The sequence below is a fragment of the Linepithema humile genome, chromosome 4, assembly GCF_040581485.1.
Source record: "Linepithema humile isolate Giens D197 chromosome 4, Lhum_UNIL_v1.0, whole genome shotgun sequence".
Lineage (NCBI taxonomy): Eukaryota > Metazoa > Arthropoda > Insecta > Hymenoptera > Formicidae > Linepithema > Linepithema humile.
In genome coordinates this window covers 30,905,931-30,922,619 of record NC_090131.1, presented here as the reverse complement: position 1 = coordinate 30,922,619, position 16,689 = coordinate 30,905,931, and the positions used below count along the sequence as shown (strand labels likewise).

Below are 16,689 nucleotides of genomic sequence, written 5' to 3'. Positions count from 1 at the left end.
ACAAAGCGTTGTTGCTTAATAAGTTTTAACGCTTTGGGACATTTCGTATACAAAGCATGTAAAACATGCACGTGTAATTAACTCACCGTTTCATTTTTCAAAAGCAAAAGAATGTATTTTAATGTACTAATTTTTGCATTTGCAAGCACAAGCCTGTAAATTTATTTTATTACGCCCGACACAATACCGAGTGGCATCGTAGTAGTGAATGATAATTTCAGCCATAATGAGTAGTCACATCGGTAATAAGCAGCTGATTTAGCAATCTCTCGATTATTCCGCATTTCGTTAGAGTGGAACACATATAATTCACAAATATTTGCACTATACCCAATCATCAGAGTAAATTCTATTAAAAGCAGATACTACAGCGCGCGTGGATGCTGCGATCTGGTTGTCGCGTTGCTAATTACACGACGCGCTTTACGCGCGTAGGGCATTTCATTCTCAATGAATCAGCGAAACTGTTTTGCACTCGAAAACCGCATCACGCTACCGTATTTTGTTACCCACACACTCTCGATTAGATTAAGATTGCGAATGTGGAATCAACAGATAGGCACGTTGCGATTACGAATAGTATATCATTGGGATTGCATTGTCTGCGAAAAGCGCGCGTATAAAGGCAAAACTTGCTAGATTATCTGTCGCCATTGTTGAAGAGCATTTAATGTAGTTTTATCGAATTTTAATAAACGCGTCCATCATAATTTCGATGAAAAATGCTATTAAGCTCCCTTAATCGAAACTGGCTAATGCACAACGCTGCTGGCTGCATGGAATGATGCATTCTTGATGCATCTTCCAATCCCGCCAGGAATACTTTTGTACCTCCACGAATATTTTTCGCAATTTGCTTTTCCTTAGACTTATAACTGAAGTAACTAAATATTTGCATTTTGTCTCGCAATTCTGATAAATCGTATAATTTCTATCTTTGTTTTTTTCTCGTCAAAAAATAAAATTAACTAATTTCTGTTCTGCGTGATTATGAAATGAAAGCCAGCCTAATCGCTTAGATCACAGAAGGTCGCAATCTGCTGCATCCAGAGATACAACGAGCGGCGATGCGGCACTGGTGAATTCCATGCTTAATCTGCCAGACAAGCTTTCGGGGTCTACGGTCTGCGCTAACATCATATGCTGATATCATGCCTGTCTGATTAAAATCTTCGCGAATGCCGCGTTGCTATGAATACCGTTGCAATTGTATCGCGTTACGTAAATCAAGATATTACTTAGCTACGAGGGACATGAAAGCGGAATGCGAGAGAGAGAGAGGGAAAGAGAGAAAGAGAGAGAGAGCTATTATCATACGAAGAATAGTAGGCGAAGAAGAGAAAGAGCAACAGTCGTTTTCTAAAGTACATAAACGCGCTACGAGAAACCGGAAGTATCTGGAACAATATATACGCCGGCGTACATATCTAGCGCGTTGGAGTTTAACTCGTATGGTAGCATTATGTCGGATGCTAAACGCTCGCAGTATCTCGATGCGCATTATACGGTATGGTATGGTGCGCGCTGTCACGAAGGAGTACTTCTTTACGAGCTCGTAACAATAAAAATCACGGCGCGACGTATGCACTAGAACATTAATCGCACCCGAACATTTTTCTCTACGAAAATACTGCGCAATATCTATATATTTAACAATTTTATTAAACGACACGCGTACGAACAAACACTGGTCGTTCAATTGCAACGCGATATCCGTTTCGTATTACTTTTAGTATATATGCTTCAAATAAATATTTCTTTCTGTATCATTTAAAGACTAATTCTGTATCATTTGAAAACTAATTAAAAATGTAAACTGTAAAAATAAAATATCTAAAGAATATAATAATAAAAGTATATTGGAGAAAAAACTGGGCAGTCTCATACATGGTACTGATTGAGAGATGTAATAAAACTTTATATGTAATAAATGTGTAATGAACAATATATGATGTAATATATCATAAAACTAATACAGTATTTAAAAAATCAATATATAATACACATACATATTTTATAGTAAAATCATATAATTATTTCTTTCAAAAGAATCATACTCTCGATAAACTATCAATCAGTTTTACGATATTGATAGATCGATACGATTGTGCACGCGGAAATCCAAACTTAACGTTTCCACAAAATTTGTATTGTCATTCCATAGAAAAAAAAAAAAAAAAAAAAAAAAAAACCTATCGTTTTTTTTATAGCTGGCAAATATTTTTTACAACCATTTTACAACATTCCATAAATGATATGAGAAAGGAATTTATAGAATTTATATTTATAGAAATTTTTGCACACACACACGCACACACACATATATATATAACGCCAAATGTTTGAAATGTGAAACGTCCACTCTTTGATTGCAAACGAAGAAAAATGCGACACGAAAAGACTGTAGACTATTATATTTGGCGAATAAGGTATTGGAAAATTACAGGTTGTAACACACTGCGGCACGTTTGAACGCGATTCTAGTCTTCAGAGTGTTATATTTATCGCAAAATGTTCTTTCACGTGAACCTTTCGCGGACAAAGTATAGATTGATTTGGTAAAAATCTAAATTCTATCTGTTTTCATTCAAATCGAGTCCCAATTTCTATGCATTATTCGCAATTTCTGGATTACTACTGTGAATTTTAGTATTACTTCTTATGAATATGAAGTAGACAGCCTTGCAGTCGACTTTTGCATGAGTTGGCAGCGCCGCGGTGAAAGGGACAATACGATCGCAGGGTGAGCTAAAAAGAAAAAGATACGCTGGGAAAAATGGTCTCCGAGCTGACCCGTGTCGTCTGGCGGTAGCGGCGTTCTCGCAGCGCTTTTCAAACGTTTTCACACTTTTCTCCCCGGAGGCCGAGAGCTCTGCGTTGTGTTCCCCTCCTTTGGGCAAGTCGGCCGCAGCGAGACGGGCCGCGTACACGGTGACCATAACAAATGCGGCTAACTAAGCGCAAAAGTCTCGCGAAAGCTTATTACTCGATGTTTACAGCCCGGGGGAAACTTGGCCCGCGCTCTCTCGCAACGCGGTGAACCGCACTTTAGGAACTCTCGAGAGGAGTTCCGCAGTAACTGCAACCACCGCGCGACGGCCGGAGTCGTTTGAAACGGGGGCCTGTGTGACAACGGGGCCAATCTCGTAATTAACATACTCTCTTCGTCTGATCTCTCTTCTCTCCCGCAACCGCCTGCCGTAAACGCTCCGCGTGCAACTTAGTGAGGAAGCCGCCGACGGCGACGTTGCGTTGAAACCGACCGGATATTTTTCAACAAGAGAAAGCGACGAAGGATGGAAATCACTTTCCGGGAAGTTTTCCCGGCGGGAAGAAACGCCGATCTTTCCTAAAGCATCCGCTCCCTGTCGCTAGCCGTCGCTCTGGGGCGTCCGTCGCGATCGAAGTTAATTGAGTCGTCCGTAATGAGGTTTCGGCCGCTCCTGTCGGGAAATTTTAATCGGTCGAGAGAATCGGGGAGGGTCTCCAACGACGCGCCAACGACGCGCCAACGGCGGACGCTTCGAATGTTTGCGAGGAGTTATTCAATTATTTTACCGTCCCGACGGTCCAAGGTGCCTCTCGATTGTCGCGAGAATAGCGCAGGATAAGTCCTGAACAGATTCAACTACATCGGACGTTTGCAAACGACAATACTAACGCGATTGCAAAAACGTGGCGAGGTAGAATAATTTCTTGCGGAGGAAAAACAGGAGAAATCAATGCAGTTCACTATGGCGATATAGCAATTCGATGTTATACTGGATAGTCCACATAGCTATTTTTCGCTTGAATAAGGCAGCTGATTGATCCTGGTGTCTGTCAATTCTTGCCCAGCGAAATCCGATCGATTGAAAGCATAATCTCGATTCTTTATGCAATTTGACGGCGTTGGAAAATCAAGTTGCGCGCGTGAGCGAAGGGATATGCGACAATTTTTTTTCGTTAGGACAAAAATGGCATTAAACACAGAGAAAAATCGATTGTCGCGGCAAACGAGAAATGAGTTAGGGATGAAAACCTTGCTGATTGGTTGCATGCTCGCGCGACCAATAGTGCGTCATGTAGCAAAAACACCATCGGATTTAGCCTCGAGAACCATCATGCTGGCACGTACAACAGCATGCGCGCAGCCCACCGCATTTTCAGACACCGTTGTCACCAAACCGCCTTGTAAGCAATCTAGCATGGGAACAAGCATCGTGCGCCGCAGGCTTACACGGGGTATCACGGAGCTTTATACTGCACGGGATGCGAATCGAAACTCCCACTTTAATATTTGATTTCGACCCTCTGTCTACATCGAAACTGTCGATTAATAATACATTGCTAATTACTACGATATTATTCATATTTCTCGAGCGTATTACAATGTCACGATTGTGCCGCCAATGATTTGTATTACATTGCGCAGTCAACCATTAGTACATGTCAATATTTATTAAGCCGCTCAAGGGATTATAAACGCCCCTGCAATAATGAAATGTGTAAGGATAATAAACATTGACGGTCAAAAAAAAGTAATGAGAAATCGTCGTATCCTTCTTCATGCCGTTAGCGTACAAGCTGAATCAATCTTGTGATTATTTTCTACTCTCTTTTTTCTCTTCGCAATAATGTCGGAACGATTGAAGAACAGTTGAAAGAATAAAATTGTCATAAATTTGAGATTACGAAGAGGTAAAAGATGCTTTCACTCGTACGAATATTGATCCTTATGAATACGCTTTACTGTTTCAGACTTTGGTATAACGACAGGTCGGCAGGAGGAGAAATATCCGTGTGCCTTTGCCTTCAACAGCAACGAGACCCGAAACGGTACATTCGCGTCGCCAAATTATCCCGGGCTATACCCTCGTAACACGGAGTGCTACTACTTCTTCAATGGTCAACCTAACGAGCGGGTTCACCTTCATTTCCACTTCTTCGACGTCGAGGGAGTGTTACCGTAAGTTCAATCAATGAGCAAGTCCTTTCGTGTTTTCTTTCCGCAAGATTTGATCCGATAATCCGATGATATAGCCAAATTGAAATAACTACTCACCGAAATTGCAAGTAATTTTGAAAAACTCTGGCGTAAGTGTCCAACGATATTGATGATGAGCGATAAATATAATAGCGCAGTAGAGAAATATAACAATAGGACGAAACGAAAATAAATTAATACGATTGATAATGCGATATTCGTAATGAGGAAAAGATTAAACCACGATTAAACGGTAACGATAATTATAGTGACAAAAATATCAAATTAAATTAAAATATCTAATTAACAATGATTAATATTTAATGAAACATCCGCGTTTCAAATATCGATAACGAAGCAAATTAATTGCTCGGTTGTTTGTAACATCGAAAGAATCACGATGCGCTCGTACGTATAAAATTTTATTGAGAAATTGGGAATTTATAGGCTCGCCTATTGTCAAAATAGACGCAACACGAGCAGCTTAAGCAAATTTGAAATCTTTCCACGCGGAGACTAATCGATAGTCGTTCAATTTTGAGCCCCTCGCGGGAGTTGAGATGGCTCGTTATATCAAACTGCGTCCAAGTTCTCAGCTACTTATTGGAACACACGAAGTAGGGTTTCCCCCGGTGAGAGAAGGTTCAGCAGCCAATACTCGAGAAACAGAGGCAATTACGCGTCATCCACGCTACACAGACTGTCATATTATCTATTATCCAATATAACGAGAAATGTAACATGTTGCAAAATATATTTTGAAAAATATAACGACATGACGCGCAAGTTTCGCGCATATATTGAAGGGAGGAACATAGGAGACAGATGTACAGAAAAAGACAGAAAAGCATTGGCAGCTACATGTGCATGCGAAAGATAAAGAGAAACAGAATAGTGGAAGAGCGATCGAGAGAGCGAGAGGCAAACGAGGAAAGCTGGTGGGCGCCGGGGTCATACGATAGCTGCTCCTAATTGGGTCGTATTAAATCGCAGGACCATCAATATTCCGGCGGCAACGTAACGCTACGTTCATTACCGGAAGCCGCTAATTAATCATGTTTCACCAATTTCTGTCGAATTTTATACAACGGCGTGGTGCTCGTTTGTCGCACACGGCGCCAGCCGACGATGCAATGCGCGCATCGCATCGACACGAAGGAACACGAAGCGTTGCGTTCTGGACTAATGCGAAATTCGCTGGTCCGTGTCGTCGTCGTCGTTCTCGGTCAGCGACGCGGTTCGCTTTATAAATTAATAATTTCGACGTCGGCCGACATCGACGCGGCGCATACCCCGGCACTATTTATTGCGGCCGGCCGGCCGACCGGCCGGCCGTGGGAAGATTTTCCCTCGGTGCTACTTCGGAAAACGGTAATCGTAAATATTGCCCTCCGCGTGAAACGAAACGAGAGTTCGATTGGACCAAGTGCGCCTTCGGTGCTTTACTCACAGATGCATTTCACCCCCAAGCTCGCCGACGCGGTACGGCAAGGCGTGGCGGAACGAGGCGCGGCGAAGAGCACACCGGAAAAAGATGCATACTCGCTCGTAAATCTGACCACCGGTAAACAGTATTCTCGAGACGCTCTAGGTTACAAGGAAGCGCGCCAGGGAATGATGATTTATCACCCGAATTGCCACTTATGTCATCGGGCCAACTAGCGAGCCCTCGCACTATTCGCCATATATATTTTCCTCGCCGCGATAATAGCTCCATCGCTCACGCATCAATATTTCTTTTCCCGGCGATATATTGTTTGTCTCGCGGTGAATGTGTCGTCGCGCAACAGCCGGATGGCAACGTAAATCTTACTTATCGCTTCTATTTATCTACCATGCGATACGATAGTTCGATCGTCGTTAATTATGCTTGATGAGACAGTAATAGATTATTACCTTATCCAATATTTTATATGATAGAAAAAAATTATAACATAGATTCTGCTTCTTTTCTTAACGACGCGACAAATTATATCGAAATTCTTTCCAATCTTACAAATTTGATAGATTAAATCGATAAAAGATTTTAATCGACACGCTCTTATATATCTTTAAATTGATCGTTGATTGATCAATTCATATCATATAATAACACAATAACAATGCAATCTAAGAATTATACTTTTTATTAAAATTTACTCACCATTCGTTGTCCCACAATCCGTTCAATTCCAGTCAATTCATATGGTACTTCTGAATTCTACGAGCGCGATGCACTTCAACGAGATTCCGAAATAACTTTCACCATTACAAGCGTGAAACAATTCTGTCCATTAAAGAATTCCGCATTGCGTCAATGTCCACAATAGAATAGTATTGCGAGTCACAATATCAAAAATGAACATCATCGGAAGAGCTAATAATCATCACTTTATTATCACATTGAATGTTAATGCATTCGACACTCCCAACGCGCGATTATACTCTCGAATAAATAAATAACGCGAAACGCGACGATCACTCGTAATTTTGCTCGACACTTTAGAGATATGTTTAAAAAGCTAACTTTACATCTAGATCTCTCAATGTGATTCAGTAAGCAATATTCAAAATGCAACGTGACGCGGCAATCCAATCCGTTATGAATATCGAAAGACTGGTACAATCGCGAATACGCATTAATTAACTCGATGATTGTGATTTAATTCGACATCTCCGACACTCCTGAGATATGTTTAAATATGTCGAAAAACAGAGGCAACTTTGTATTTGTTTGATGATTTGACGATAATGTCCAGCGCGACGCGATAAATGTTATATAGGTTATACTCACTCAGCGAACACATTAATAGGTTGATATAATCGTGACTGGTGGCGCTAGCGAACATTTCACGATGATCGCTCGTTACTGAATACTAGGAAATTACTGGCATTCTCGACTTTTATTTACGTGAAATTTATTTCAGATGCGAAAAAACACACGAAACACAAAACGTTAGTTCGCATTCGAGCATCGTGCCATCCCACTCACTGATCGACGTATAATGGATGCCGTCATGTCATTATCACGTGATCACGTTCAAATATCCAGAAAAATGCGAGATGTGAATTATTCTAAATTATACAAATCCGGAATAATGGAAGGACAATGTAACGGCAAGAAAGCGAGAAAAAAGAGAAAATTGAAAGAAAAGATATGGAAATTTGAATGTATAATCAAGTAGAAAATATGAAAGTGAAAAGTTTAATTAAACGATTCGTCACGACATAGGACAAGATCTTACGTTGTTTTTAAAAGATAAATTTTTTCATTTATCTTTATTTAAAGAATGTAATAATAAATAATTATCAATCTTTTAATTATAAAATATTATAAAGAATAAGAGACATCTTGCCCAAATAATTCTATAAAACAATAACGCAAATATATAACAACAGGTTGATATATCGTCCAAGTAACAAAATTATTATTGTTAGCAAAGGGTTAAATCTTGGAAATCTTTTTTGTAGAATCGCCATGCATAAGTATGTAACATTCACATTAGAATGATGTGAATAATAGACTGAGATTGGATTATTTATGGAAACGTTACCGGAGAGAGCCATGAATGCAATTTATGACTGAGGGGTAGCCAAGAAAGACTGTTAAGAAAAGTCATCCGGATTTTATCGATATTCCTCCCAGAGGTAGATATTGGGGTTTTTGCTGCTCCATTTTTCATCGGGAATATATATCAATGTACTGCATATCTCGTAAGGCGTATTTTGAAGGGAGAATGTAAAATCGCGTGGAAGTTTGAATAGTTTATATATCGAACGCCAGTTCAATGTTTAATAATCTGTAATCTTCATATTTTCAAATATACATAGCAGGTACGTGAACTTTATCAAAATTTTGATTTTACATGAATATGAAAAACAGGAATCAAATCTCACTGACAAACTTCTAGAAATAATAGATGATGGATACATATAACTATCTTTCTTAATGAAATGCGCAACCAGCAAAAAGTTTTTGAGCCATCAAAGCTTGCAGGAAAAGTTAAGTGACTCATTTAACTAACCAAACTTTAGCTAATCCTCTGAGAATCGATATATTTATTTTACTTATTAATATATTCTAATAGAGTCAGATCCAATTTTTTATAGTAATGCTTTTATTTTAAAACATAATTAATAATTTGATAAAAAGGATTAATTAAAATGGCTTTTGCAATACAAATAAGTCTGATATTTTGCAGCATGGTAGTTTATTTTATGAACTTCTGCAATTGTATACTTCTGAGATAATTAAAATTGAATGAAAAATAAATACGAAGAAAAATACAAATAATAACAAAATGCATCCAATTACGCATCTGTACACATTATAATTAATATGAAATACAAATTATCGTTCTTTTATTTTAATATTTTAATCTTTATGATTAATAATTAGCAGCTATCACAATTGTACAGAATATCAATTGTACATCGTATGCTATTGCAAATGATTAATCAAACCATCGATAATGCGTTCTCCTACCTAAAAATATAAAAGTTAACGCGAAATTTTGTAGGTGTGAAGCTGTATCAGCCAGCGATTACGTCGAATTCTCCAACTTCATGGCTAGAGATCGGAAGTACCCGAGACACTGCGGTCAGCTGAAAGAATTCGACGTTTACAGCGACAGGAAGTTCTTTCGCGTTACGTTCAAGAGTAACGATCGTCTCGATGCTACGGGCTTTAATGCCAGCTACGTGTTTCTGGACGAGGAGGAAAATTACACGATGAAGATACCTACAAGCAACGGATCGGCGCGGCACGGTAAGGCTTTCGTGAAATTAATTAATTAATTATATCATGGCGCTGCTGCGCAGGTAGTTTCTGATTTTTTAAATCAGTCGCAACGCCATTGTAACTCAAAAGACTAATGAGATACGACAGGAAATGCGTCTTATCAAGAAAATCTTAGTTTGTTAAAATCCCCCACTATACTTTATTACTATTATTATATATATATATATATATATATTTTTTTTTTTCTTTTTTTTTTGTGTTTATTATTAATTCCTCAATGAAAAACTTGGTTGTCGAAAATATGAAATGTGATACACATCGTTAAAAAATTGCAATGTGCCACCAATCCCAATGAGAATATTTGGTTTATCGTATCGTGTAAGTCCATATCTATCCGGATTTTTCAAAAGTTCACGTTTCGTTCGCTTTCAGTAATACAATAATTTACAGGGGATATTGGAAATGGAAAAATGTGAACCGTGGTGTATGGAGTTACATAACTGCGATAGGTACACCATGATTTGTTGTGAACAAAACTTTGTTATATTTCCTTGATATTTATAAAGCCCAAAATGCATTTTTACGTATTTTTATTCATTATTAGGTAAATATTCGTATTTGTTTTAATCGTAAAGTGAAATTAGCAAGTAATCAGTCAAATAATTAATATAACATGAAAACCAAGAAAGATTGTTTTTATAAAAGACTATTTGTGACTGAAGTCTGTACGACATGTATAAGAGATTGCGAGAAAAAATATTTAAAAAAGAACCATAATATATAATACTACAGCTAAAAGTACAACGTATTCAATTAAATTCTAGATTTAATATAGTCTTTGAAATTTAACGAGTCCTGCGTGGAATTAATACGTTCTCTGAAAATTTAACCGGATGAGCTCATTCTTCTTAATAGCTCTGTCTACAATTCATAGCCAGCGGTCAGCTATTATATTATAGCTATTTCATTCCAACTATTTAAACGTCTTCTTAACAATTTCCATGACAATTATTTCTCTCCGTTCTTGATTTTTCTTCTTACTGTATATATGCACGCGTCGTAAAAGAAAAAAAAAGAAAAATGACGGCGACGGACATTCTGGAAAATAATTGAGTCTTTTGAAGCAGAGGAAAGCCCGACGAGAGAGAGAGAAAGCTCGGGTAAAAACGTAGAAAGATCTATTCTGAATTGTACGGAGATCCGTTCATTCGCATTCTCGTTCTCCTGAGGAGGCGAAAAGTCACGCGCGCGCCGGCGTAAATGGATAGAAGCGGCCTGGAAAAGGTAGCACGAGGCAGAATGAATTAAGGCGGTGTACTTTAGCCCGTTCCGTCAAATCGAATTGCGCGGAGAGAAGCCCGTTATTCACTCGTTTCCGCGCTAGCAAACGGGGTCGAATGCCTCGGATTCGTGAAACTTTTGTTACAACTTGGAGCATTGTTGCACGCCCAATGGCCGGAGTAGCCCCCCCGCTTGCCGCTGGGCTTAATAGCTCGAAATACATCTTCGAGCGTTCGGTCGCCGTTTAAACGCCGTTTTAGAACGGTAACAATTGCAGCGCGGAAAAATGTGCAAACTCGACGGAATTGTACGACTGTAATTGTCATTGCACGTGAATCGTGTCATATGATACATTCCGCCTCGTTCTCTACTGTCCTATCTATCACGTTGCAATTAATCAATTTTGCTAATCAATTTTCTTCGCCACTCTATCGTTTATCTTTCAACGTACCATCTTTAAAAGAAGTAGAAAAATTTCTCTCATTACGATGCTCTGTTGAGCTTGTAAAGGAATTTCGAATAATAATATGATTTAACTTGCTTCTCGTCCGAGCGCTTGTGCATCGCGATCACGTAATTACATAAAATTGAATTTTACACATTACTCGCGGTGCTTCAGAAATTGATTCGACGATACCAAACAATATGAATTACTTTCGCACAGCGGTTCTGGCATGCGCGGCCAACTAGAATTGCCCGCTATTGTCGCGAAACAAGTTGCAAATAGGACTTGGTCGGATGTGACGCGTATTTATAGGCAATCAACGATAATGTTGTGGACCACTCTCCTCATTTCCCGCAAGGCGCGAAATTGTGTGGCAGCAGTTTCAATATTCTAGATTGTATCGCCGACTTTGCAATATTTGCTTCGGAGCTAGCGTGAGATTGCATAATGAACAAAGCGACGTAACAGGATCCGATATCAGTTCGAACGGTTGTTATCATCGAAAAATAAGGAGATTGAATGAGAGAATGAGAAAACTCCATATACATTTTTCTTTAATAATACAACATTAATCGGATGTAAATGTATTTGTAACGTATAAATTAAACGTATATACAGCTCTGCTGCACAATTTTTGATATATGAAGAACAATATTATTTTCGCAATATGATTGTAAATGTGACACCGAAGAAAAATTGCGTATTTTATATCATAGAGATCGCCGCAACACACACGATTGCTGCAAAAATGTTACGGCTTTTTTACTTCGTCACGGCAGCTCTCTGCGTGGTATTTTTTTTTTTTCCACTCCGTATGCACGTGACAATAAAAAAATCCACATGGAGCAAATACGAGCAAAACTAGCGATATGTATATTACTATTTATGCCATCGTTAACATGTGTTATCACGCGCGTGGTCCGTATGCAGGCCACCAGGCGCGGATCGATAACACGCGCGACTCGTTGCAGGTCAACTGCGAAAAGAAAAGTTGATCTGTAAAATGATCGAGCGCTCGAGTCCAAATAATCGTGACATTTTTTTGTCTTTTTCGTTAAAGGAACCGCTCCGACACCACTGCAGTTATTGCTGTTGCTGCTGCTGTTCGCGAGCTGTCGTCTTCTCGTCGACAATCGAATCTCGCATTAAAGAAGCGGTCGTGGCGGCCACATTCGGGCCCGCCGACCTCCCTGGCTCAATTAACAACGAACCGCAACTTCGAGATCGAGAGCCATCCAAAATCACCAATAGCTCAGCTCATTGAAGAAAGTGGCGGCGACTCCTCGTTGATGAATTCGTCGAGAGGGAGTGCGTTACCGAGGTCTATCATCCCCCGAGACGCGCACGACGTCTTGAATTTATCCTCGTATCCTTCCTCATGCTGTCTCCTTTGTTCGCGTCACGTCGACTATCCCGAGAAGAGAGCACATTGGCAATAGAGTATTTTTACGTCTAAACAGCGTGCGGAGGAAAAGGTTTGTGCGACTGTATCGCGTTACAGTCCTGTTAACGCAAGTCGAGAAGTAGGATTAATTGGCTGCATGGTTGAATTGCCGCTAATAGCCTACGTGAGGTAAGTTATAGTCGACAGCTAATTCTTCTGAGAAAGATTCTTATTTTTCAATTGATGAGTAGTGGCTCTTCGCTAAAATTCTACAGTTTATTGTTTCGGTTTCGAGTTTTCAAGAGCTCGCGTTACCCTTTATCGTTGTATTCAGCTTCAAAGTTAAAAGTTGAACGAGTCTGTAGATGCCAAGTACTTCAATTCTCGACATTTTTTTTCAACTGAGGAAGTTTAGAACAAGTGCATGCTCTTAGAGGAAGCTCACCTTACCCATACGGCCATTTAAACCTGGTTTCAATGGGTAATGTTTTTCTCCTCTCGCGCGGAACAAATCTCATAAGTCATCATAAACGTCTATCCCGAGTATCGCTCGAAAGTCATACCGTAGGAAACAATTCGCCTTCGCAGATACTCCACAGACGGACGTAATACTACATCCTCTATACGACTGTGATGTTCCCGTTCTTTCTTAGTTTATTAGAGACAAAAGCAAGTCTGATCATACGCGAAAGCGTATTTCGACATTCGTATGCGATAATTAGATCCTCAAGGTGCTATTATCCGCCGATCACATCATGGGATTTTAGAGAAAGCGTATAGTTAATAATAAGTCTTTATCGCCATCCTGTTTGAAACGAACGAGCGTTGAACAGGAAAATTGCGGAATAATTCGAAATTTCGGATTTCGAATTCAATGAGAATACGTAATCGACACGTTTAATGAAATATGTGAGAGTGATTAACATGCAAATCTTAAAAATGTACGTTCAGTTGGACGATTTCAGCGATGAATGTTTTAATAATGAGCAATACGTGATCGACCGAATTTACGGGCTACTAATGACTAATGGGAAACGTTTTGGGAACATTTTTTGAGCTTGCGGGTTGCATCGATATTGCATAATTCAATATCACAGAAACATTAGCATCTACTAATTCCTTTCAATCTGCATTTGATGATGTTGCGGAAAATCGATTGCGTTTAGCACGAAGCAATTTTCTCATCAACTTGCTAAAATTACACAAACGAAAGAAAAATATAATAAATGTATATTTCAGTCTCATTTTTATTGAATCATCATCGATTGCAATGTGTGTATTAGATAATAAATTGGGAGTTAAATTTTCTATTGCCTTGAAATTTAATATTTTACGATACAATTTTCCTGCAAATACACGAAATGTCCGCTATTATTGTTTTTCATGTTAAAGCAAGATCTTTAACTGATTCTTTGACAAATTAGAAAGCAATTTTTCATTATTTTCACCGAGCAAGAAATTAATGGGCGTCCTTTATTCATTGAGAATCTATATCATGTTTTATCATATTGGCAATTAAGCTATTAAATCCGTATTAAAATAAATTACTCGAACAAAATAAAAAATTAAAAAACGCAATTATTATAGTCAACCCTATTAAATTTTAATGATGAATAAACCTATAAATATCATTTATCCAATGCGATGATTAAATTTTCGTAAAGCAAAGGTTCATTCCAGAGATTCACCAATCGGTATAAGAAAAACGGTGAAACGATAAAAGGCTTGAATTTTTATATTATAAAATCGATTAGAGAGATTATTGAAGCACAGACTGAAGACAATGCAATATTAACAAATATATATGTCAATTTGCTGCACGATACATCTTGAACCAAATCTATATTATAATATCTATATTATAATTCGAGTTGAAAATTGTTAATGTTAATACTATTCAATTATATTGGAATATATCTGCAAATACGATGAGAATAGCGCTTGGCCGAATACAATTTGTTATAGGATTATTTATGTGAAAATTGTACAATTGGAGAAACGAGGAAATCTAGCTCAATATAAATTCGGCCGAGTGCACTCGAGTTTATGTCAACATAACTTAAAGCTTCTCCGCTTTCTCGGAAAATGATTTCAAAACAAATTAAGGAAGTCATAGGCCCGACATATTTCCTCGAGCTTATTACAGCGATTATGACAACCAGATAGTGTCGTTTTCCGACAGTTCTCCACACAGTGGGCATACGTCAGTATAACTGACTGCATTTACACGGAAATCGGATATCGAAAAGCGCAAAGCTCGATTTCGAGCGACCGAGTACGTGCTCCTGTGGAAAATCAGCAATGGAAGATAATACAAGTGAGAAATAAAATAAACTTCTACGAACTCGATATCAAATTGTGTATCTATAGATACATAACTAGGTAGCAATACTGTCATTGTGTACGTTAGACTCTATTGTGAGTATTTTTTAAATAGATTTATAATATGTTGGTAAAATTCTTCTGAATTTCTAGTTGATTTTTGCAAAAAAGAGTATGTGCTCATATGACACGACTTGTACGAGTGTGCGAAAAATAAAAGGAATTGTGCGTGTGTGAGATGTGTGACTAGAAATCACTTTGTTTTCTGTTATTCCCATGGTAAAATAAGAGAAAAGAAAAGGGCAACACTATTAGTAAGTTGAATACCTAATTGGCACTATAAAATGCTTATATGTAACTATCACCATGTAAATATTGTTACATTCGATCCGTTTCAACTGCTGTCACTATACATAGCCATACTGTCTCATCCTATACTAGTGATTCACGAACCGAAAAAAACAGTGAAAAATTGTACGTCACAGCTTTGACAATTGAAAAAAAATATAAACTGTTACCACTTAACTACGATACCTCATTGAAATGACACTAATTTTGACCGGTACTTACGATCAATTGATCGATTGGGAATTAATTTATTGTAACATATGCACATAAATTAATTTTATGATACGTATAAATTAATATTAATTTCATGACCGGTACTTACAATCAATTGATCGATTGGGAGTTAATTTATTGTAACACATACATATAGATTATAATGATAGAACTGCGACAATTTGTTATGAGATATACTACTGTCCATACATACAACACACACATATACAAATTTGGGAACATGAATAAACTTGAATGAAAAAAAGATTATCAATAAAAGAGAGATATTGTTTGTTTTTCCTTTTTCTACATCAATATATCACAAAAGCAAAAAGCTACAGAAAAATTTCACACGCATGCAATGCTGCCTTCAAAAGAACTTGAAAGAACAAATTCTTTGCTAGTTTTATATTCACAAATCTATGGACAGCATTGTATATCTCTTTCTTACTGTTAATTTAAGCTTAAAAAGAACTAATCATCGGAAATAGCGATACACTGCTTCGTGATCAGGCGACAAGTTCAGAGACGGCCTGGCAGCGTGCGTTCCTGAATCCTAGAAATGTGACTTTTATCCCTTCATACCGCCTATTATACTGGGACCTACGAGTCGAGTTATCCGAGTTGCGCCTGGGGCGCTCCAAACTTTGTCCTGCGGTTAAAACTATCCGAAAGCATCGCAGTCGTGTTCCGGAACAAAGGGCAACAGTTCGTTGATCGGAGCACCGACTTCGATATTCGCTGAACGCAGCGGATGTATTTTCTTATTCTGTTTTGAGGCTCTTGCCCGATCGTCTCACACATAAGTTACGAGAATGTAATGCAATCATCGTTACTGTCCTAATAAACCTTCACGTATGAATCCATACGCCAATTATATGGTTGTTCCTTCTATTATATTTTTTAATACCATCTCCTCTACACAATTCCATTTTTAATATACTACTCGTATTACAATACCATTACCGCGGCAGTGGACTTGTTAATATTGATTTTAGATTTATTAAAAA

At 38.2% G+C, this 16,689-nt stretch overlaps 1 protein-coding gene across 1 annotated transcript in view; it reads left to right on the top strand.

Moving 5' to 3' along the window:
• LOC105677279 (suppressor of lurcher protein 1) overlaps positions 1-16,556 on the top strand; it is a 225,563-nt gene extending 209,007 nt beyond the window's left edge. Inside the window, exons 11-13 of the mRNA XM_012375792.2 lie at positions 4,741-4,948; positions 9,466-9,713; positions 12,473-16,556. Of these exons, the coding sequence (XP_012231215.1) occupies positions 4,741-4,948; positions 9,466-9,713; positions 12,473-12,561 (545 nt within the window). The 3' untranslated portion in view covers positions 12,562-16,556. The remainder of the gene's footprint in view (positions 1-4,740; positions 4,949-9,465; positions 9,714-12,472) is intronic.
• Positions 16,557-16,689: the final 133 nt, after the last annotated feature.